This window comes from Pristiophorus japonicus, chromosome 17 (genome assembly GCF_044704955.1).
Source record: "Pristiophorus japonicus isolate sPriJap1 chromosome 17, sPriJap1.hap1, whole genome shotgun sequence".
NCBI lineage: Eukaryota > Metazoa > Chordata > Chondrichthyes > Pristiophoridae > Pristiophorus > Pristiophorus japonicus.
The window spans coordinates 101,918,162-101,940,743 of NC_091993.1; the positions used below are offsets into that span (position 1 = coordinate 101,918,162).

At 46.2% G+C, this 22,582-nt stretch overlaps 1 protein-coding gene across 1 annotated transcript in view; it reads left to right on the top strand.

Annotated features, from left to right (window-relative positions):
• The window catches only part of kif21b (kinesin family member 21B), a 175,429-nt gene that overhangs the window by 120,530 nt on the left and 32,317 nt on the right, over positions 1–22,582 (top strand). Inside the window, exons 18-26 of the mRNA XM_070859421.1 lie at positions 415–650; positions 1,747–1,897; positions 2,309–2,500; positions 6,619–6,720; positions 9,175–9,337; positions 11,831–11,891; positions 15,723–15,780; positions 18,066–18,247; positions 20,909–21,001. Of these exons, the coding sequence (XP_070715522.1) occupies positions 415–650; positions 1,747–1,897; positions 2,309–2,500; positions 6,619–6,720; positions 9,175–9,337; positions 11,831–11,891; positions 15,723–15,780; positions 18,066–18,247; positions 20,909–21,001 (1,238 nt within the window). The remainder of the gene's footprint in view (positions 1–414; positions 651–1,746; positions 1,898–2,308; positions 2,501–6,618; positions 6,721–9,174; positions 9,338–11,830; positions 11,892–15,722; positions 15,781–18,065; positions 18,248–20,908; positions 21,002–22,582) is intronic.

Genomic DNA, 22,582 nt, shown 5'->3' on the forward strand with positions numbered 1-22,582 from the left:
CCTCTTAAGAGGGGAAAGGAAACTTTTACTTGTATACATAAAATAACTAGTTACATGGATTTTATTGGGGAAATGGCAAAAACATTCTATGGCCTTATTCTGGTGCATTCAATCCTAATATTAAGGTCCTTTACAATCCTGGACTCTATAAGTGCCACATTCTGTGTCAGTGATGCTGAGAAATATTCCAAAAATTTACACTATAAAGGGAACGTTAATCGCAATTATTTTGCATCCAGATAAGTTTTGAAAAGGGTATTGGTAATAGATATTGTATGCTTATCAAAGTAAAATACTGCAATTAGGAAGCATCAATGAAGAAAGAGGTCCCTCTTTTAAAAGAAAATACCGACAGCTCATTGCATCTTCTCATATAATTTTGGTCATTATTCTGTTTTTTTTTCTTACGCTTAGGTCAGTGCTCTCCGAAGATTAGCGAAGCCAATGTCCAACCGAGTCGCCGGTCGTGTAAGCCGGAAGCAAAATTTCCTGGACTCTGGGATGGAGCTTTCGGCCAGTACCTGTACCACATCTTCAGAACCAGAATCTGCCTCAAAATCCGTGTCCAACATTGTTAAACAGTGGAACAGAAAGTTAAATGCAGCCTGGAATGAGACCGTGTCTGCAGTGAATGGAACTAGATCAGTGAGGTACATATGTAATCAGTAACGCATCTTAAAAGGTGAAAAATAAATCAAAATTAATGAATTCCTGTCAATGCAAGAAATAGTTTAATATTGTGGAATCTGATAAACTCAGTATCTCGCACCGGTAGAATGTGAAAAAACCTCTGATAGTGACTGGGATTATTCCTGTCCCCTCACTACTGCCGTAAATCTGACCCAATTAAAGGACAAGATTGGAAGATGTACAACTTAGAAATGTAAAGTATGTTTAAAAAAAAATTATATCCAGTGGTCAATATGAACAGTTTTGACAAGTATTTTTGGCTTTGCATAGTATCAGAGAGCTAAATATTCATACCAACTTTACAATTGAGGCCAAGCTGGCTTGAATTTCATAGATATATATTCCTGTATGGGGGATTTAAAAAATAATGAACTGTCACTTCTGATGATAGGTACGTAACTCGATTTGGCAGAGGCTGTTGAAATTGTTAAAAGGTAAATTGAATGCATGGTGAACAGGCTTATTCCATTTGTGAGAAACAATTTACCTTTATCAGATGGTATAAATTGGATATCCGAAATGCCGCCGTGTGTGGCCTCCCTTGCCATTTTAATTTTCTTTTTTCAGTAGTTTTGAGCGAAAGTTCAATGAGCACTGGGGTTATTTTAAAGTTGCTGGGTTTTTTACTCCCATTCACTTCCTTCCTGGTTTTGCTCCATAGAGGACTTTATCCATGGAAGTGAGTGAATAGCTAACACAAACCTTCCTATTGACCTGAGCCTGCGTGATATAAAATCTGGTTTCAGCCTGGCTCGAGGGAATGTACATGAAAGGGAAACAAATTCTTTGGTGGGATAGGGGTTCAATTCAGCTAAACCAGTTTAACTGCTAATAGGTCACGTTGCATTAAACGTTATATACAGCGAATTCTCCCAACACAGCAGTGGTGTCAATTGTGATTTGCAATATGAGAAAATATGTTTCACTAAAATAAGTGATCTTATTCCACGTTTCCTCTCTCCTGACTTCTAACTAATAACATAAATCCACTATCTTTTTTTAATGCATGTTCTGAGTTTTTTTTTGTTGAACTTGTTGACTCCTTTTATTCTGTAGAAAAATCAAGTACCAGAAAAAGGGAGTTGGTGAGAGCTTCTCTAAGACCGCCCGGCTAAAATGGCAGGCACTGGAGCGCAGGGTAACTGACATTGTGATGCAGAGGATGACTATTTCCAACTTGGAAGCTGATATGAATCGCCTGCTCGGGGTATTCACACTAACTTATTACACAAGCATGCTGAGTTACTCTCCAGGCTTTTGCAGCAATGTTTTCTTTTTGTATGTATTCTCTGCTTCTGAAACTGGAATCAAGGGCCCAAAATGTGCTGTCAAAGTAACGCTGAGGCTAATAGCGCTCACGGTTACTGATGCGCAAGTGCTACAGCAACTTTAGGCAAGGACAGATGCGCAGTTACCCGCAAAATTTCAAAAGTTGCTATCTGAGATGTGCAGCTTTGCGAAATCGGCATCTCACAGTCAGGCTCACCATTGTTTGAATGTTTCTGGTTCATTATTTCTTGAACCAACTATTTAACTGAGTGTGACCTTGTTTTTCCCAACTTGTATTTCATCTTTTGACAGTATTAATAATCAGTTAATGTCTGTCATTCCTTTGCAGAAACGAGATGAATTAATTGGTTTGCAGGAAATACTACTCGGGAAAAGGGAACGGATTTTAACAGAAAATCCAGAAGATAAGTCCATCCAGGAAATAAATGAGGAGCTTGAAGCCTTAAATGCAAATATTGACTATATTAATGACAGCATTTTTGAATGCCAGGCTACCATAATGCAAATTGAAGAAACCAAGGTATGCGGGCTAAGGTGTTGTGAAGTGGGGCAGGCTTGTAATATTTGGTTTGGTATCCCCAACTATCTGTTGAAGATCAATATAAACAAAAAGCAAAAAAATTGAAAATCTGAAGCACCAATAAAAAATGCTGGAAACACTCAGCAGGTCGATCAACATATTAATGTTAATGTTTCAGGAGTAACCCTTTATCAGAAAGAAACGAAAGAAAGAAAGAATTAGAAAATATAAAGATGAACAGTCTTTAAAGAGGGAATAGAACAAAGGGGAGGAAAAGGAAAAAAACGCACAGGCGCTAAAGGTCATCATCATCATCATAGGTAGTCCCTCGGAATCGAGGAAGACTTGCTTCCACTCCTGAAGTGTGTTCTTTGGTGGCTGAACAGTTCAACATGAGAGCCACAGACTCTGTCACAGGTGGGACAGATAGTCGTTGAGGGAAGGGATGGGTGGGACTGGTTTGCCACGCACTCTTTCCACTGCCTGCGCTTGATTTCTGCATGCTCTCAGAGATGAGACTCGAGGTGCTCAGCGCCCTCCCGGATGCACTTTCTCCACTTACGACGGTCTTTAGCCAGGGATTCCCAGATGTCAGTGGAAATGTTGCACTTTATCAGGGAGGCTTTGAGGGTGTCCTTGTAATGTTTCCACTGCCCACCTTTGGCTCGCTTGCCGTGAAGGAGCTCCGCATAGAGCACTTGCTTTGGGAGTCTCATGTCTGGCATGCGCACTATGCGGCCTGCCCAAAGGAGCTGATCGAATGTGATCAGTGCTTCAATGTTCTAAAAGTGAGTTCTCAGGTGACTGTACAGTCCAATACGGGAATTACAGTCTCTGTCACAGGTGGGTAGACAGTGGTTGAAGGAAAGGGTGGACGGGGAGTCTGTTTGCCGCATGCTCCTTCCGCTGTCTGCGCTTGGTTTCTGCATGCACTCGATGATGAGACTCGAGGTGCTCAGCGCCCTCCCGGATGCTCTTCCTCCACTTAGGGCAGCCTTGGGCCAGGGATTCCCAGGTGCCAGTGGGGATGTTGTACTTTATCAAAGAGGCTTTGAGGGTGTCCTTGAAATGTTTCCTCTGCCCACCTGGGGCTCACTCACCGTGTAGAAGTTCCGAGTAGAGCACTTGCTTTGGTAACTATAGAGGTAGTGTACTTAGAATGATCTGTGAAGTTCTTGAAAGTAAAGCAGAAGACAATTTGGCAGCTAAAGAGACAGTGGGAGGAAAAAGCATAAATAAAGAAATTAGAGAGACAGGAAACATATGAATGCGGTGGGTGTAAGGCAGGACTGAAATAGAAATGTGAGAAGTTGGCTGAGGTTCCATCCGGCAGAGAAAGAAAAATCAGGTTGACACAAGAGTGAAGATTGATGTGCCAGTAGCCTGGTTGAAGACTAGTCCATTTTTAGGAAAGTGCAAAGTGTTAAAATGGCCAGCTCTCATGCTATTGGTTTTTAATGGGTTTCAGCGCTGACTGCAATGATTTTTTAAGGAAACTGGAAGGAACTCAGCCCGGTTAAATGTGGGAAAGTGGCATTAAATCGTTTGAATAGACTGTAATGAACTAAAATGTGACGCTTTTGTTTTTTAAGCCACGTGAAACTTAACTTGGCTTGGTGCAGTATTATTTCGGGTGAATTCATTATAAGCAATCACTAACCTCTTCACCTTTTCAGTGTTTTATGGTTAAGCTGGGGGAGGGGGGTGGGAACGTGTAAACTTTTTTTTGTCTCAACATAGAAATTAAACCCAATATTTATTGCCAGTTCCGACTGACCTGTTGTTTATCGTGAGATCTGCTCACTTGGCAGAGTGGAGTATTAAAGAGTAAACATTACACTCTAGATAATACAGAAAATTTGAAAGACCATTAACCTTAAAGAAACTAGACTAGGAGTACCCACGATTGACCACAAATGAGGAACTAAAGAATTCCCATTGTAACCATTTGTAACTATTATAATTAAAGTAGTGATAACTGAAAGAAGCAAAAAAGAGAGGCTTGCATTTATACAGAGCCTTCCGCAATCGCAATGCCCAAAGCGCTTTACAGCCAATTAAGTATTACTGTAGTGTAGTCACTTTTGTGATGTAGGAAAAGCAAGGTCCCACAAAACAGCAATGAGATAAATGACAAGATCACCTATTTTTAAATATTGGTTGAGGGATAAATATTGGCAGGACACCAGAGAGAACACCCTGTTCTTCTTTGAATAGTGCCATTGGATCTATTCTGGGTTCTATTAGGTTATTAAAAACAGCCTAATAGTCAGTGTAAAGCAAGATCACCGAGATTTCTCGCATTTTATTTTGTCCCCTTCGGTCGAACTATATTCACAAAGTGAGGGTGTCACCGAATTGATAGAAAATTGAGGGGTTAGGTGGCCTGTTGCCTGCTCATATACTTTTACTGGCAGATTGGCAAGTCAAAATGTTCGAGTTATTTTCACAATCTGGCTTAAAGTCCCTGAGATGCTATAATGTAGTGTTAGTGTGCTGGCATGTGCAGTCTGGTACTAAGCGTTCCAGATTGTGGGTTGGTGAGGTTGACCAAAAATCTCTCTGAAATTAATTTGTGGAATTTGCCACCCTGCCAGTGTCCAAAGACATTGCTTGTCTTCTGTTGGGAAGGTTTGCATGATCTTGGACAGGAGCGACTGAAAATAGGAGAAAAATATAAATTGTACAAATGTGAGAAATGAAATTCACAGACTACTGTAAATGTAAAGATCCCAGACTTTGTTTGTGTTCTGATGTGTTGTGACCACTCTGGAGTGAAATGACCAAAATGGTGACGAGCAATTAAGTTGCCAGTCTGCTGTGAATGGAGAGGCTGAGGTTGTTTTCTTTGGAACAGAGGAGGCTAAGGGGAGACCTTATTGAGGTGTACAACATTATGAGGGGCCTAGATAGAGTGGATAGAAAGAGCCTATTTCTCTTAGCAGCGGGGTCAACAACCAGGGGGCATAGATTTAACGTAATTGGTAGGAGATTTGAGGGGAAATGTTTTCACACATGGGGTAATGAGGGTCTGGAACTCACTGCCTGAAAGGGTGATAGAGGTAGAAACCCTCACCACATTTAAAAAGTATTTGGATATGCACTTGAAGTGCCGTAACCCACAAGACTACGGAATAGAGCTGGAAATTGGGATTAGGCTGGATAGCTCTTTGTCGGCCGGCATGGACACAATGGACCGAAATGGCTATAACTTTCTATGATACGGGTTGAACCTCTCTTATCCGGTACTCCTTTAACCGGCAACCTCCCTGGTCCGGCATCATTCCCGGCAGGACCCACGCTGTGTCCTGAGGCTGGCTGTTCCTCTTCTCCCCGCTACCTCCGGTGTTCCTTCCTAGGCCGGGTCATCGTGCTGTGTCCTAGGGCTGGCTATTCCTCTTGCTGCTGCCTCCAGTATTCCCTCCTCAGTCTGGTCGGAGCGTTATCAGCAGTACCCGGTAAGTTTTTAATGTAATGATTCATTTTGGGTGGAGACACCAACTCTGGGAGCAGCAGAGTCAATGTGTACCCGTGAGAAACATCAGTGAAGTGTGGCTGTGGGCTGCAGGTCAGCCGAGAGTAATCGTCAATATCAGTTTTTAATTTTTTTTTGTTTTAAAAACTGATATTGACGATAAGGCACATTTTGTAGTTGAGGACAAAGTCGGCTGAAGTATTGGAGGCTCTCTAAACTAATGCTTAAAACAATGAAGATCTCTCATCTCAAACAAGATCACACATTGGACTTTACATCAGTTGGAAGGATTTGTACTCTGCTGTAACCACTGCCGATCTTTCTCGGCTGACCTGCAGCCCACGGCGACACTACACTGATGTTCCTCACAGGTACACATTGACCCTCCTGCTCCCAGAGTTGGTGCCTCTGCCCGAAATGAACCATCATATTAAAAACTTACCGGGACGACGGGAGGGTCGCCGTGACCTCCCGTCGTCCGGCAAATCCTCTTATCCGGTATAGGCCAGGTCCCAAGGGTACTGGATAAGAGAGGTTCAACCGGTAGTGTTTGAAAAGCAGTGGGCTGGGCCTGAATCAAAGATGCACATTGGCACCTCCGTGCACTCATCAATACTGTTTTATTTCTCGCTGTGTTTTGCAGGATGAGATCAACTCCACAGACACATCTGTTGTCATTAGTTCGTGTTCCTTGGCCGAAGCTCGCCACCTGCTGGACCACTTCCTCAAAATGTCCATCGACAAGGTGAGGCAGGGTCACCGCCATCGTGCCCTTTCATAAGTGTAATAGAGATACTACTGATTAACTGTCTTCTCAGAGCTGGAAAGTGGTTAGCTAGCTAGCCAATAGTTAGAAAACAGAAATATTTTTATTGTAACTAACTAGTTTCAGTCGTTAATATCACCCCTTGCTCTGATTTATTTCTATGATGCCAGCCAGCACTGCACCTGGTAAGATCTGTTCTTCAGCCTGTACTTCAGGCATTTCATGCTGATGTTAGAGGACTGAAGCAGCATTGGTACCTTCCACACAGTGACATGTAATGAACAGCAAAGTTCTGTGATTAAGCCACATACATGCCCTGAAGGTATGCTGCCTCCATGACGCTGTGCAAAGTATTTGGGAGTGAGGTGATCCCGTGCTTTTCAGCATTTAATCCTGTGTGTGGGGTTTTCAAGATCCCATGAAGAGGTCTGGCTGGTGGCTGCCATGACTATGTTAGGTGTAAATCGAACCTTCACATAGTGACTCCCCCAATGGCTCATTGGGTTACAGTGAGCAACTGAGCCGTATAGATCAAGAAGGTCCCAGGTTCAGTCTTTCTGTGGTGACCTAGTTGATCGAAATGACGGTTGTGGTAATAAAATCGACCGTGGTGCCACATTGGCCACGACTCGCGCTTCTGGTCACTTTCCAGCAAACCCCTGCTGGATGTGCGTACTATTGGGTGAAGGCAGAATTGGGCTCGATCTACGATGCCCATGGGTAATATTGTGTTCCTAACACAGATGAGACTGCACACAGGGAGGTTAAAGTAACAGTGACCTCAGTCTTTATTAAGACACTCCAGAGCGAGGAACAGGCCTTGGGGGCCGGCTTATATACAGTGCCCCCAAGGGATGCTGGGATCCCTTGGGACTTTAGGGGATGCGCTCCCTGGTGGTGAAACATGCGGGTGCATGCTTGACAGATACACAACAGGTAAAGTACCCTGCTGATCCGTAAAGGGGAGCTTTAACTCCTGAGGGTGAAGCTAGCAGGACATGTGGGCCATCTGCCTGGGAGCATGTTGAAGGCCCGTACCACATTAATGACCAGGCATCATATACATCCCTCCGGCCATCTGCCCGCCCGACACAGGCAGCTGGCTAGCTGCAGGCAGACAAAGATTGAGCAGCTCAGAAGCTGGCTGTCAGTACTCCGTCAAGTCGAGGGATAGGGAGGGCGATTTGATGGGGCCTTGCTAGAAACATAGAAAATAGGTGCAGGAGCAGGCCATTCAGCCCTTCGAGCCTGCATCACCATTCAATATGATCATGGCTGATCATGCAACTTCAGTACCCCACTCCTGCCTTCTCTCCATACCCCGATCCCTTTAGCCATAAGGGCCACATCTAACTCCCTTTTGAATATATCCAACGAACTGGACTCAACAACTTTCTGTGGTAGAGAATTCCACAGGTTCACAATTCTCCGGATGAAGAAGTTTCTCCTCACCTCGGTCCTATATGGCTTACCCCTTATCCTTAGACTGTGACCCTTTTATGGCCCCAAAAGATTAAGTTTAAACTTGCCTTTCAAAGCCTCCATACAGGTTTCATTGAATGGGGCACCCCCAAATAGTGGGCACTTGGGTGAAACATTGGAAGGCATCTGTACAACTGTGCTCAAATTGATGTCTGTAATTGGTGAAGGAAAAAAATGGCGAGAGGGAAAAAAAAGGAAAAACATTCTCATGAAAAATAAATAAAATGTAGTTTTAATTGATGGCTTTTTATGAGTATTGGTTCTATGAATATTAGTTCCCTAAGGTAGAACTGCATTGTCAGTAAATCATATTTTCTCTTGACATTTAGGAAATTATTGATAACACAAACAATTTAAACACAGGGAAGAAGTACTTTGCATTGCAAGCAGTTCCTATGTTGGCAGATTCCCTGATTGGGCAATCCCAGTGTGGAGCAGTGCACTACACGGAGGACTGGCCAGGAATTTGTGGGCCTACTATTTAATCCATCTATTTAATTGTGGATAGAAAATTAGGGCAGTGGACCCATGATTTCCCAACTAGCACAACCTATAGGCACTGCTTCATGCTGCAAGCGCCCAATTGGGGAATCAGCCCTGTACAGTATTTCAGGGGTCACGGGGTGGCATTGCTTACTAGTTCGCTCGACAGCTCAGTCTTTAAATTTATTTATTTTTCATTAATGACACTAATAAGAAGAAACCAATATAAAATTACAAAATGTAAGGTTCTGTGGTTCCTGAAATCTGGCTAAAATTCAAATTGGAGTTTTTATTTAAATTGTTCTTGGTCTTGGTTGTAGGAATGGACTAGCAATGCACTAACATGAGTGTCATCCCAATGAGTCCTTTTGAAGCCTTACTAAAATGATCTGGGATGGATTTAGTTATTGAAAAATATTAAGCGTTTTTTTACATTGACTTACGCTCTTAAATTGTTTTCATTTCCAGGGCTTGCAGGTGGCTCAAAAAGAGGCTCAGGTTAAGCTGCTGGAAGGTCGATTAAAGCAAATAGATGTGATCGATTCTGTTCCAATTCAGCTGATTAACATGTTGAAAGAAAAAGCTGAATCGATTCCTGAACTACAGACATTGCTTGAAAGTGTCTCACAAGGTAATGCGCTCTCTGCTGATTACAATGTCCCTTAGGGTTTATATATTTTATAATGAAATATTTATAAATAGCATGGAGGCTGTAAGGTTTTCAGTTTTGTGTCCTTTATTCCATGCTTCTGCACTGGGTTCGATTCATTTTTCACAGCAACTGTTTGAACTGGGAGAGACGATTCATCATCATCATCATCATAGGCAGTCCCTCGGAATCGAGAAGGACTTGCTTCCACTCCCAAAGTGAGTTCTTTGATGGCTGAACAGTCCGATACGAGAGCCACAGACCCTGTTACAGGTGGGACAGGAAGTGGTCGGTGGGGCTAGTTTGCCGCGCGCTCCTTCCGCTGCCTGCGCTTGGCCTCTTCTTGTTCTTTGGGTTGAGACTCGAAGAACTCAATGCCCTCCCGGATGCACTTTCTCCACCTCTGGCGGTCTTCGGCCGGGGTCTCCCAGGGGTCAGTGGTGATGTCGCACTTTACCAGGGAGGCTTTGAGGGTGTCCTTATAACGTTTCCGCTGTCCTCCTTTGGCTCGTTTACCATGAAGGAACTCAGCATAAAGCATTTGCTTAGGGATGTCTCGTATCTGGCATGTGAACTATGTGGCCTGCCCATCGAAGCTGATCGAGTGCGGTCAGTGCTTCAATACTGGGGCTGTTAGCCTGGTCGAGGACATTGATGTTGGTGCGCCTGTATTCCCAGGGGATTTGCAGGATCTTGCAGAGACATAGTTGGTGATATATCTCCAGCGACTTGAGATGCCTTCTATACATCGTCAATGCCTCAGATCCATACAGGAGGGCGGGTATTACTATAGCCCTGTAGACCATGAGCTTGGTGGTAGATTTGAGGGCCTCGTCTACAAACACTCTTCCTCAGATGGCCAAAGGCTGCACTGGCATGCTGGAGGCAATGTTGAATCTCCGCATTAATGTCTGCCTTTGTTGATAAGAGGCTCCTGAGATATGGGAAATGGTTCACGTTGTCCAGGGCCGCGCCGTGGATCTTGATGATTGGAGGGTAGTGCTGTGCGGCGGTGACAGGCTGGTGGTGGACCATTGTCTTACGGATGTTAAGCGTAAGGCCCATGCTTTCATATGCCTCAGTGAACACATTGACTATATCCTGGAGTTCAGCCTCTGAATGTGCGCAGGCGCGGGCGTCGTCCGCATACGGCAGCTCAACGACAGAGGTTGGGGTGATCTTGGACCTGGCCTGGAGTTTCATATATTCTGTAGTTACAGTAACATTATACTCAACATTACACCATTAACACATTAAACTGAATAAATTTTTTTACATAAGGCATCAATTTAAAATGGACGCATCAGAAAATTGATCAATATCTGCAGTAAGCTTCATATAAATGGTGAATGTATGTAGGCATTCTCAGAGAATTCCAATACCATTTTACATATCATTACGAATTTCCAGGATTTAACTCAGTGTTGCCATAGTTTTCCAAGGCTGAAAAAAATCAAACCTTTTCATCACAATTAGGACACAAAAATCTTACTTTATTTCAGTGTTCAGTGTATTCACATTATACATATGGAAAAATGTGGATTTTTCATTGTTCTGCTTGGTAATAAGCAGCATCAGAAATCTTACAGTTCATTGTGCATGTTCGTGAAACATCAAGCGACAAGGTGACAGAACTAAAAATATAAGAGCTTTGCTTTAATTTGGGCTAGAATTTCCACTGCATCGCCGCCCAGTTTCTCGACGGTATTGGTCGTTTTGGGCAAGAACCGGGTCGGAGAAAAATTCCACAACTGAGTTCCGCCGGTGGTTTCAAAGTACTTCTGGGGAGTGGAACGCTGACGTGCACTGTCCACAGATTGCCATTGCTCAGTTTTTGACTGGGCGGCGATGCAGTGGAAATTCTAGCCCAAATTAAAACATAGCTCTTATATTTTTATTTCTGTCATCTTGTCGCTTGATGCTTCACGAACATGCACAATGAACCGTAGGATTTCTGATGCTGTTTATTACCAAGCAGAACAATGGTAAGTTGGGGAAAAAAAAACGCCCACGAGAATCAGCAGTAGGTAAGTAGCTCTGCAAAAAAAGGTAAGTTCATGGGTTTTTAATTATTATTTTAAAATTCTCTGAGTGATTAAGGTGAAAAGGGTCCTGAGAATGTTTTTCTGATTTTTTTTTTTTAATGTTTTTTGAAAAAAATGTTTCTGTGTTTTTTCTCCGAGGCCCAACCCACAGCCTCAGTGTAAATTTTAGTAATCGGCCCAAGATTTCATTTTCCGCCGAGAATCCGGGTGCAAGGTCCATTTTTTTTTCATGGGGCGGAATCTTTTCTTTTTTTAATGGAATTTTTTGCCGGCGATAATTTGAGAGTCCTAGTGGTATTTTGGGTGGTGGATTTTTTGGAAATTCTAGCCCAATGTGTGAATTATGGGACCCAATCTTACAGGAAGACTTTGAAGTATGACAAGTTGGGCACTCAGCTCTTCTTTATGTCTTAACGTTTATGACTTTCAGAAAATGGAGAGCTCAGCAGTGATGAGGAAACATCTCAGTGCAGCACAGTGTTAGATAGCAGGTAAGCTACTGAAAAGTGTTTATAAGTGTGCAAATGACTGAAATCCTAACATTAAATTGCTATGACTGATGCCCCGCACCAAACCAGAAAATGACTGCAGAATATCAAGGGATCAATTTGAACATATGGATAATAATATAATCACTGGAGCCATTCACAATATTTCAGTACAAATTATGAGCTCAACATGTATATTCACTTCTCCCGATGAATTGATTAAGGCAGCCAAGCAGCTGTGCTACAGGTCAGGAAGATCCCAGGTTAGAACTCGTCCATGACGACAGCATGGATATTACAATTGACCTCAGCACTTGTGAGATGGAAGGGGTGCAGAAATTGTCCAGAATTCCCAGTCCTTATTGCTAGCCAACAAATCTGTGTGTGTGTGTCTGTGTCTGTGTTGGACAGAATTGGACTCCCTAGTCAAAGGTGTCTGCTGACATTCTCCACCTAAGCTCACAAATGAAGAATGGTCCCTTGGCTGAGGTACACGTGAGCACCCAATGCCCATTGAACCTTACTCCCAAGAAGGAGGGGAAAGAAAAGGAGATGGGCTAAGATTCTTCCATGTAAAAATTCAGCTATTTTTTTTTAATATACAAGTTATTCTGAAATGTTAATGAAATGATGTCTGAGATTTTCTTACGACAATCATTTAAAATAGTGATGATGCGAAGGATCTCACTTAGCATAACTCCTCGGAAGCTGAGACACGATCTCCATGCCCATGCAGCCAAAGTCCTCGGAACATGTTTTTTATTCGTTCCTGGGATGTTGGCCTCGCTGGCAAGGCCAGCATTTATTGCGTTTGAGAAGGTGGTGGTGAGCCACCTGCTTGAACCGCTGCAGTCCGTGGAGTGAAGTTGCTCCTACAGTGCTGTTAAGGAGGGAGTGCCAGGATTTTGACCCAGCGACAATGAAGGAATGGCGATATATTTCCAAGTCAGGATGGTGTGTCCTTCTAGGCGGTAGAGTTTTTGAAGCTGATTTAGCTCGACGTGGGGGCAGAGAGAGAGAATAAGATGAAATCCAAACCTGAGAGTGGGTTGAAAGCTCCCCTGATACGATATCGGAGTCACAGCAGCTGAGTAGGTCTCATCCAGTTTCGACGGCAGAGAAGTCCGTTAATTCGGGAGCTAAATTTGAGTGGAGATCCAGTGAAAGCAAAGGACAGGCATGAATGGGGGATGGGCAGTGGGCTCAGGTAACTAATCTTGCAGCATGGACTTACAGAATGACATTAGTTCTTTGAAATGCTAATGTCAACCCTGTTGCAGGAGTGAAAAACCCATTATAGACCTGAAACTCGCCATCAAAAATACTGCGTGATATTGGTTGAACATCAAAAAGTCCGACTGCGGTAACTACAGAGGAATCTCCCTGCTGTCGACCACAGGGAAAGTCATTGCAAGAATCCTCCTCAGTCGTCTTCTCCCTGTGGCTGAAGAGCTCCACCTAGAGCTGCAATGCGGATTCCGTCCACTCGGGTACAATGGACATGATCTTCACCGTGCAAGAACTACAAGAGAAATGCAGGGAACAACACCAACGCTTGTACATGGCCTTCTTTGGCCTCACAAAGGCCTTTGACACTGTCAACCTTGAGGAATTATGGAGTGTCCTCCTCCGTTTCTGTTGCCCTTAAAAGTTTGTCACCATCCTCTGTCTGCTCCATGATGACATGCAATCCTTGATCCTGACCAATGGATCCACCACAGATTCAATCCACGTCCGGACTGGGGTTAAGCAAGGCTACGTCATCACACCAATGCATTCGTTTCGATCTCCTTGCTGCAATGCTTTATTGGCCACTCTTGGCAAGCTCCCCGCTGGAGTGGAGCTAAATTATAGAAAAAATGTGAATCTGTTCAACTTCCACCGCATCCAAGGTCGTCCTATCCTCGGTCATTGAGCTAGAGTTCTGCATCTGCGCATATTCGGAGGCCATCGTCAACACCTTCACTGAGGCGTACGAGAGCATGGGCCTTACGCTAAACATCCGTAAGACAAAGGTCTTCTACCAGCCTGATCCCGTCAAACAGCACTGCCCCCCGATTATCAAAATCCACGACGAGGCCTTGGCCAACGTGGACCATTTTCCATACCGCGGGAGCCGATGGTCAGCAAGAGTAGACATTGACGACGAGGTCCAACACTGCCTTCAGTGTGCCAGTGCAGTCTTCGGTCGCCTGAGGAAGAAAGTCTTTGAAGACCAGGACCTCAAATCCGGCACTAAGCTTATGGTCTGTGGCTCAGAGACGTGGACTATATACATCAGACACCTCAAAACTGCCTCCGCAAGATCCTGCAAATCCTTTGGCAGGATAGACGCACCAAAATCAGTGTTCTCGCTCAGGTCAACATCCCCAGCATCCACGCTCGATCAGTTCCGTTGGGCGGGCCACATCGTCCACATGCCCGACACGAGACTCCCAATGCAGACCCTACTCTGCGCTTCCACACGGCAAGTGAGCCCGAGGTGGGCAGAGGAAACGATTCAAGGACACTCTCAAAGCCTCCTGGGAATCCCTGGCTCACGACCGCCCAAAATGGAAAAGCGCATCCGGGAGGGCGTTGAGCACCTCGAGTCCCATCGCCGAGAACAAGCAGAAACCAAGCGTGGATAGTGGAAGGAGAGTGTGTCAACCCAGGCTCCCCACCCACCCTTTCCTTCAACCATTGTCTGCCCTACCTGTGACAGAGACTTGAGGTCCCACATTGGACTCTTCAGTCACCTGAGAACTCACTTTTAGAGTGGAAGCAAGTCATCCTCGACTCCGAGGGACTGCCTATGATGATGTTGAGGCGGTAGAGGTTGCGGGTTTGGGAGGTGCTGCCGAAGAACCCTTGACGAGTTGTTGCAGTGCATCTTGTAGATGGTACGCACTGCAGCCACGGTGCACCAGTGGTGGAGGGAGTGAATGTTTAAGGTCATGGATGGAGTGCCAATCAAGCGGGCTACTTTGTCCTGAATTCGGACAATATCTTTTTGCTTGCAACTCAGTTTCCATTGCTTTCTAACAGTATTGGGTTATATTTTAATGTTGCTCGTAGCTGAAAAGTGGTTTTAATATCAACAATACCATGTTTTCTTATCTGGCTGCAGCAATGAGGTGTTTCTAACAGCCTCCTATATTGTCCCTGTGTCCAGTGCCAATGATGAGAAGCTGCTGCTAGGGCTCCAAGAGGGGCAGACCCATTGCTGATTTTAGCCCTTGATTGCTCATTCTGCTGTCATGGGACATACCTGGTCAGAAGCTAGTCTTAACCCCACCAAAATAACTGCATTAATCTCTCAACTACACACCGGAGGCCTGTTGTATATTGCCGCTACTATTTGTATTAAAAACAAATGATACTTTTTGGGCCAAGAGAGCCCACAGTGAACTGATAGCAGCCGAAAAAAATCACTGATATAAGTCTTGCCAGATGTTTTTAAGACTGCAGTAGAAAGCCAGCCAAGGGGTGGTTCCCTATGAATCATCTATCAGCAGCAAAATCAGTTCTTTTTATGCTACATGTATTTCAATTTTTTAAAATATATGTAATTTTTATGTGGCAATTATTGACGTATAACTAAGATATGCTTTCCAAATTGAAAATAATAGATTGAGTTTGAAGGTTTGCACATGATCAACCTGCCCATTTATCTGACATCTGACAAAGACTTGCATTTATATATCACCTTGCACGACCTCAGGACATCCCAAAGTGCTTTACAGCCAATGAAGTACTTTTGAAGTATAGTTACTGTGGTAGTGCAGGAAACTGTGATGAATCTGTACATTTCAAAGTTTATTCTAATTAATGTTTTATGTTTTCTCTTTCCAGTTTAACATCCAGTTCTTACACAAAGCATTCCCTAAGCCAGGGAGATTTTAGAATAAAGGTATGACTTTTGTTTCTCACAGATGTGCTAGATCTATACTCTGTTCTTAGAGATAAATTACTCCCTCAGTCTATTTTTAATGCCAGCAGGTATTGTGTTTCGTGTACCCCAGCTTTGAATAACATTAAAATGTACTGTACCAGCATTATCCATGAGTGTGCCATTTTCCAATAGGTTATCCAGGTGTCATGTTTTTAATAACTTGTAACATTTCAAAAGTGCTTTTTACTCGGTGGTGATTGTTGACCCAAAACTAAGAATTACTGTTTCAACTTTTTCTTGCTCGTTTGGGAACTCTGACTGTGATGCCAGTTTATTTTTTAATGGATGTATGTATGTTACATCTGCACCTACTCTTCCTAGCAACCATTCCACTTAAAATGCATGCACAAAAAATACAACATTGCTGCTAACTGACCACAAATAGGTTGACTGACTCACTTTTTACATTTAAAAAATATCGACAAGTTTAAAAAAAAATTGTCTCCAGAGTGGAAATGACTGCAGTGTGTTTCTTAAATCTTGCATCAACAGTTTCTGCATAGCTGAGGTTGTGACTGGACCTTGCACTGGTACTATGTTGTTACTATAGGTACAGCGTCGAAAATGCGGAAGCCTCGGGACCGAGGCTTCTCCGGATTTTGGGTTTTTCTGGATTTCGGAACGTCTTTCTGACATTCCGAGTCCAGAAATGCCGAGGTAAAGGGGGGAAGGGGAGGGGAGAGAGTGGGGGGGTGGGGGAGGGGGAAGTGAAGGGGGGGGGGGGAGGGAGGGAGTGGGGAGGGGAGGGGGAAGTGAAGGGGGGGAGGGGGAAGTGAAGGGGGGGAGGGGAGGGGGAAGTGAAGGGGGGAGGGGGGGGAGAGAGGGAGAAGGGAAGGGGGGGAAAGGGGGAGGGTGGGGGGGGAGAAGGGGGGGAAAGGGGGAGGTGGGGGGGAGCGAGGGGGAAAGGGAGGGGGGGAAGGGGGAGGGAGTGGGGAGGGGAGGGAGTTGGGTGGGAGGGGGAAGGGAGGGAGAGAGTGGGGGGGAGGGGAGGGGGGGAGTGAGGGAGGGAGGGAGTGGGGGGAGGGGGAAGGGAGGAAGGCGGAGGGGGAAGGGGTGGGGAGGGAGGGAGTGGGGGGGGGGAGAGGGAGGGAGGGAGTGGGGGGGGAGAGGGAGGGAGGGAGTGGGGGGGGGGGAGAGGGAGTGGGGGGGGGGAGAGGGAGGGAGGGAGGGAGTGGGGGGGGGAGGGGGAAGGAAGGGAGGGAGTGGGGGGTGAGAGGGAGGAAGGGAGGGAGTGGGGGGGAAGGGAGGGAGGGAGTGGGGGGGGAGGGGGAAGGGAGGGAGGGGGGGAGGGGGAAGGGAGGGAGGGAGTGGGGGGGGAGGGGGCAGGGAGGGAGGGAGTGGGGGGGGAGGGGGCAGGGAGGGAGGGAGTGGGGGGGGAGGGGGCAGGGAGGGAGGGAGTGGGGGGGAGGGGGAAGGGAGGGAGGGAGTGGGGGGGAGGGAGTGGGGGGGAGGGGGAAGGGAGGGAGGGAGTGGGGGGGGAGGGGGGAGGGAGTGGGGGGGAGGGGGAAGGGAGTGGGGGAGGGAGGGGAGGGAGTGGGAAGGGGGGGAGGGATTGTGAGGGAGGGGGAAGGGAAGGGGAGGGGGGAAGGAAGGGGAAGGGAAGGGGAGGGGGGAAGGGGAAGGGGGGGCGGAAGGGGAGGGAAGGGGAAGGGGGGGCGGAAGGGGAGGGATGGGGAAGGGGAAGGGGGGGCCGAAGGGGAGGGATGGGGAAGGGGAAGGGGGGGGGCGAAGGGGAAGGGGGGTGAAAGGAAAGGGGCGGGGGGGAAGGGTTGGGCGAAAGGGGAGGGGGGAAGGGGAGGGAGGGAGGAGGGGAAGGGCGGCGGAAAGGGAGGGGGGGAAGGGGAAGGAGGGAGGGAGGTGGAGGGGGCGAAGGGGAGGGAGAGAGGGGGAAGGGGGGTGGTGGGAGGGAGGAGAGGGGAGGGAGGAGAGACACGCAAGGTAAGGAATGGTGGACCGAGATAATGTGGCGGGGGGGGGGGTGGTGGAGAGAGGGAAGCCATGGCAGGCCGAGGTAATGGGGTTGGGTGGGGCAAGGGAAGGAGCGGCAAGTCTGGCGGATGGCGAGGCCTGGGGAGTCACCGGCGACCTGAGGCAGGGGAGTCCAGGGGCGGGGGAGGGTGACGGCGGGTCCGGATTCCGGAACTCCGTATTTTCGACGCTGTACCTGTACAACTGATTTGTATTCCTAAACTAACAGTTTTGACTCTTGCTGTGGCATTATGATTTTGATTTTTAATTTATAGACTGAGCAAAGGACGGAGTTGCACTATCGGGACGGTTATGGCTCCGCACTGGATCTGTCCACTCCAGGACTACTAAGGTCAGCTGACATAAAAGAGAATGGCATCAAGACAATGGAAGCCCTTTCACGGTTTCCAAAGGACAAGGAATTCATTGCTCTCCAACCTAGATCTGGAAACACTTTGTAAGTCTTATCTTGCAGTGGAGAGTTGTGTGCCACATTTTATTTTAAAATAACGGGCAAAGTCCCACAGCTACAGGCTCTAACCTGGTTGAGTTTGGGGAAACGTTACCTGCTAACTGTTTAAGTTACGGAAAATGGAAATAAGCCAAGCAGAGTCAGTTGTTTTGGTACAAACTGGTAAATTTTGCATATTTGCCCAGCACAAGTCTTTTTCAATAAAATATGCAACTGAGATGCTAAAACGTTTTTGCAACTTATTTCAAAGTTGCCACAGGATCCCGTCCAAGTGTAGACCATCAGAACATTACTGCACAAACCATTTTTTTAAAGGCATTGACCATGAGTCTTGCCACTTCAACTACAGACTGTTGCTGCTAACCACTATAACACTGAAAATGACATTGTGCATGTGATCTCAGCCTGGCATGTTTCAACATGTTCAGTTTACTGGCCCACTGAGATCACTTCGTAAATCCATTTATAACTGCTCTATTTATTTGGAAGCAACAATTAATTTGAATTGTCCTGGGCCCCTAGAGCTGCCTGTTGGCCACAAAGTGGTACAGCGGGGTTTGTGTATCCAGTTCTTACACAGCGATTTAAAAAAATTGCAGGGAGAGACCTGATTTGCGCGCTCCTACATTTTAACGGACAGCTGCCGTGACCATGTTAGGAATGTGAACGAAATCCTGCCGCCTTGAGCAGAGTGATGTGTAACGAAGCCCAAGAAGGGATGCGAGCCTTGGGCGTGGAATTTCGGTTTTCATGATTTCGGGGCGGTAATGGCGGCGGGGCGGTAAAGTTTGCGCCAGGGAATAGTTTGCGTCTCAGTCATCAAAATTGGTCAGCTGGGCCCCAAGTCTGGGACAGAGTGCTAAGGGAGGTGTTGTACACCTCTCGTAGAGCGTTAGCATGGGAAAATCCCGAGCTAAAGAGCCAGGCTGGGAGCGCACTGAGAGAAGCCTGGGAGAAAAAAAAAACCTGAAAAAAAAAAGGCAAAAACATTCCCAATACATAGCCCACGCCACAACAATATAAATCACAAAAAATCTTAAAAGAAAAAACGATCACACTTACCTTAGGGACAGCATTACTTACCTCTGTGCAGTCGGTATAGGTTGGACCGCCCGTATTTGCAGGCGGTCACTGCAGGGCGTACGGGTCGGGTGGGACTCAAAAAGCAGGCCGGTGTCGCAACCAGGGGCGTTGCACACTGGCGCAGCTCTTCCAGGCGGTGCTGCTCATAACCGCTGCAAAGCCTGCCCCCAAAACCCCCGCGAAGTACTGGAGGCTGACCGACCCCAGGAGGCCACCCCTCCAGCGTGATCCCATCACCAATCACATCTTCCCCTCCCCTCCCCGCTCAGCATTCCGAAGGGACCGCACCCTCCGCGACACCCTGGTCCATTCCGCAGTCACCTCCAGCACCCCCTCCCCTTCCCACGGCACCTTCCCGTGCAAGCGCAGGAGATGCAACACCTGCCCTTTTACCTCCTCCCTTCCCACTGTCCAGGGCCCCAAACACGCCTTCCAGGTGAAACAGCAATTTACTTGTACTTATTTCAATTTAGTATACTGTATTCGCTGCTCACGATGTGGTCTCTATATCGGGGAGACCAAGTGTAGATTGGGTGACCGCTTTGCGGAGCACCTTGATTCAGTCCGCAATTGTGACCCCGAGCTTCCAGTCTCCTGTCACTTTAATTCTCCGCTCCATTCCCACTCTGACCTCTCCGTCCTCGGCCTCCTATACTGTTCCAGTGAAGGTCAACGCAAGCTCGAAGAACAGCACCTCATCTTTCATTTTAGGCATTTTACAGCCTTCTGGGCTCAACATCGAGTTCAACAATTTCAGAGTGTAACGGCTGCCAATCTTTGGCTCCCTCCCAGCCCCCCCGCCCCCCCCACCCCCCCAGAACCTGTTTCTTTTTTTCTCCTTGTCTCTAAGGGCAGTTGGTCATTATCCCACCATTCACACCCTATCTTGACTAATGTTTTTTGAACTCCTAGCATTACCATTTGAATTTAGGCCATCATCTCTTTTGTCTCTCATCTCTCCTGCCTTCCAACCTATCACAGACCTTCCCTTTGTTCTTTGTTCCCCTCCCCCTTTCAGTGCTTGTTAAGAATGTCTTCTTTCCAAACACTCTCCAGTTCTGACGAAGACTCATCGACCAGAAACGTTAACTCTGCTTCCTCTCCACAGATGCTGCCTGACCCACTGAGATTTCCAGCATTTTCTGTTTTTATTCCAGATTCCAGCATCCGCAATATTTTGCTTTTGTACGGAGTTTTCTTGTTGTTCGGAGGTGTAAGCGGGCAGCGAGCCTCCAACTGCAATTTCCAAACCATTTTATCTGTTTAATAAACTATGTTACCGGAAATATTGTACACTGCAGGTTTTTGATATATAAAAGTTCTGATGCTTATGCGCACATCCTATCTAGAACACTTCTATGATGGGAGCTGAAATAAATTTCCCTGCCCTGGTCTAATTCTCCCAGTCTTCTAACCCTGCTTCACCTGAGACTATACTTGATCCTGACTTCCCATGTGTAATACCATGGGAAATTGACCAATATTGAAATAAATCTTGAGAAGATCAATATGTGTGTCAAAGGTCTATTGATAACTTTCTAATAATCTTTCTTTTTTCCACAGTCCCAGGCAATCTGCTAAGAAGCTGCAAGATACATCACCACTCTCGAGGAGAAAGTCCTATGAGAAAGTACAGATCTCCACTGACAAATCTAGGTTAATATAAGACAAAGCAGCATGCCCACATAACAATTTATGATTGAAAGTATTGCTACTCGAAATAAAGGCACTTCTACTTTCATTAAAACTTGATCATAAAAGTTAATCTAATGCAAGTGTAATTCGAGTAAAGTCACTTTAATGTCTGATACTCGTGTTATCTGAACACAAGTACAGCCCCAGACACACCATGGTGAGCTTGATAAGAGTGTGTGTCAATAACTAATGTGTCAGACTGAAATTAGCTCAAAGTACAAGCGGATAGGACGATGCAATAGTGAAGTCTTACTGCAATAGTGAGCTATGTGTGAATACACAGCTATTTCTGCACTTTGAAGCAAATGTTTATGATCATTCTGTTACATTATTCTCGTACTTTGGCCTTGCATTTGAAACTGGGAGATCCTGATCAGGCAGAGGTTGGCAACTCAAGAATTCATTAAAGGTTTTAAGTAGTTGCCAGCACAGGATTCAATTGCTATCACTAGTTATGTTGCAAGTTCCCATGTTTTCAGTTGGATGCTCTACTTTAGAGTACAAGTCCACCTCTTGTGAGGGATTTTGGTCTTTTTCATGGTTTCAGATATCATCATATCATAGGCAGTCCCTCGGAATCGAGAAAGACTTGCTTCCACTCTTAAAATGAGTTCTTAGGTGGCTGAGCAGTCCAATACGAGAACCATAGTCCCTGTCACAGTCGTTGAGGGAAAGGGAGGGTGGGACAGGTTTGCCGCACGGTCTTTCCACTGTCTGCGCTTGATTTCTGCATGCTCTCGGCGATGAGACTCGAGGTGCTCAGCACCCTCCCGGATGTACTTCCTCCACTTAGGGCAGTCTTTGGCCAGGGACTCCCAGTTGTTAGTGGGGATATCGCACTTTATCAGGGAGGCTTTGAGGGTGTCCTTGTAACAATTCTGCTGCCCACCTTTGGCTCATTTGCCGTGAAGGAGCTCCGAGTAGAGCGCTTGCTTTGGGATTCTCGTGTCTGACATGCAAACTATGTGGCCTGCCCAGTGAAGCTGATCAAGTGTGGTCAGTGCTTCAATGCTGGGGATGTTAACCTGGACGAGGACGCTAATGTTGGTGCATCTGTCCTCCCAGGGGATTTGTAGGATCTTGCGGAGACATCGTTGATATTGTTCTAGCGACTTGAGGTGTCTACTGTACGTGATCCATGTTTCTGAGCCATACAGAAATGGGTATTACTACAGTCGTGTAGACCATGAGCTTGGTGGCAGTTTTGAGGGCCTCGTCTTCAAACACTCTTTTCCTCAGGCGGCCGAAAGCTGCACTGGAGGTGGTGTTGGATTTCATCGTCGATGACTGTTCTTGTTGATAGGAAGCTCCTGAGATATAGGAAGCGGTTCACGGTGTCCGGGGCTGCGCCGTGGGTCTTGATGACTGGGGGGCAGTGCTGTGTGGCGAGGACAGACTGGTGGAGGACCTTTGTCTTACGGATATTTAGTGTAAGGCCCATGCTTTCGTATGCCTCCGTAAATACGTCGACTATGTCCTGGAGTTCAGCCTCTGTATTTGCGCAGACGCAAGCATCGTCCGCATACTGTAGCTCGATGACGG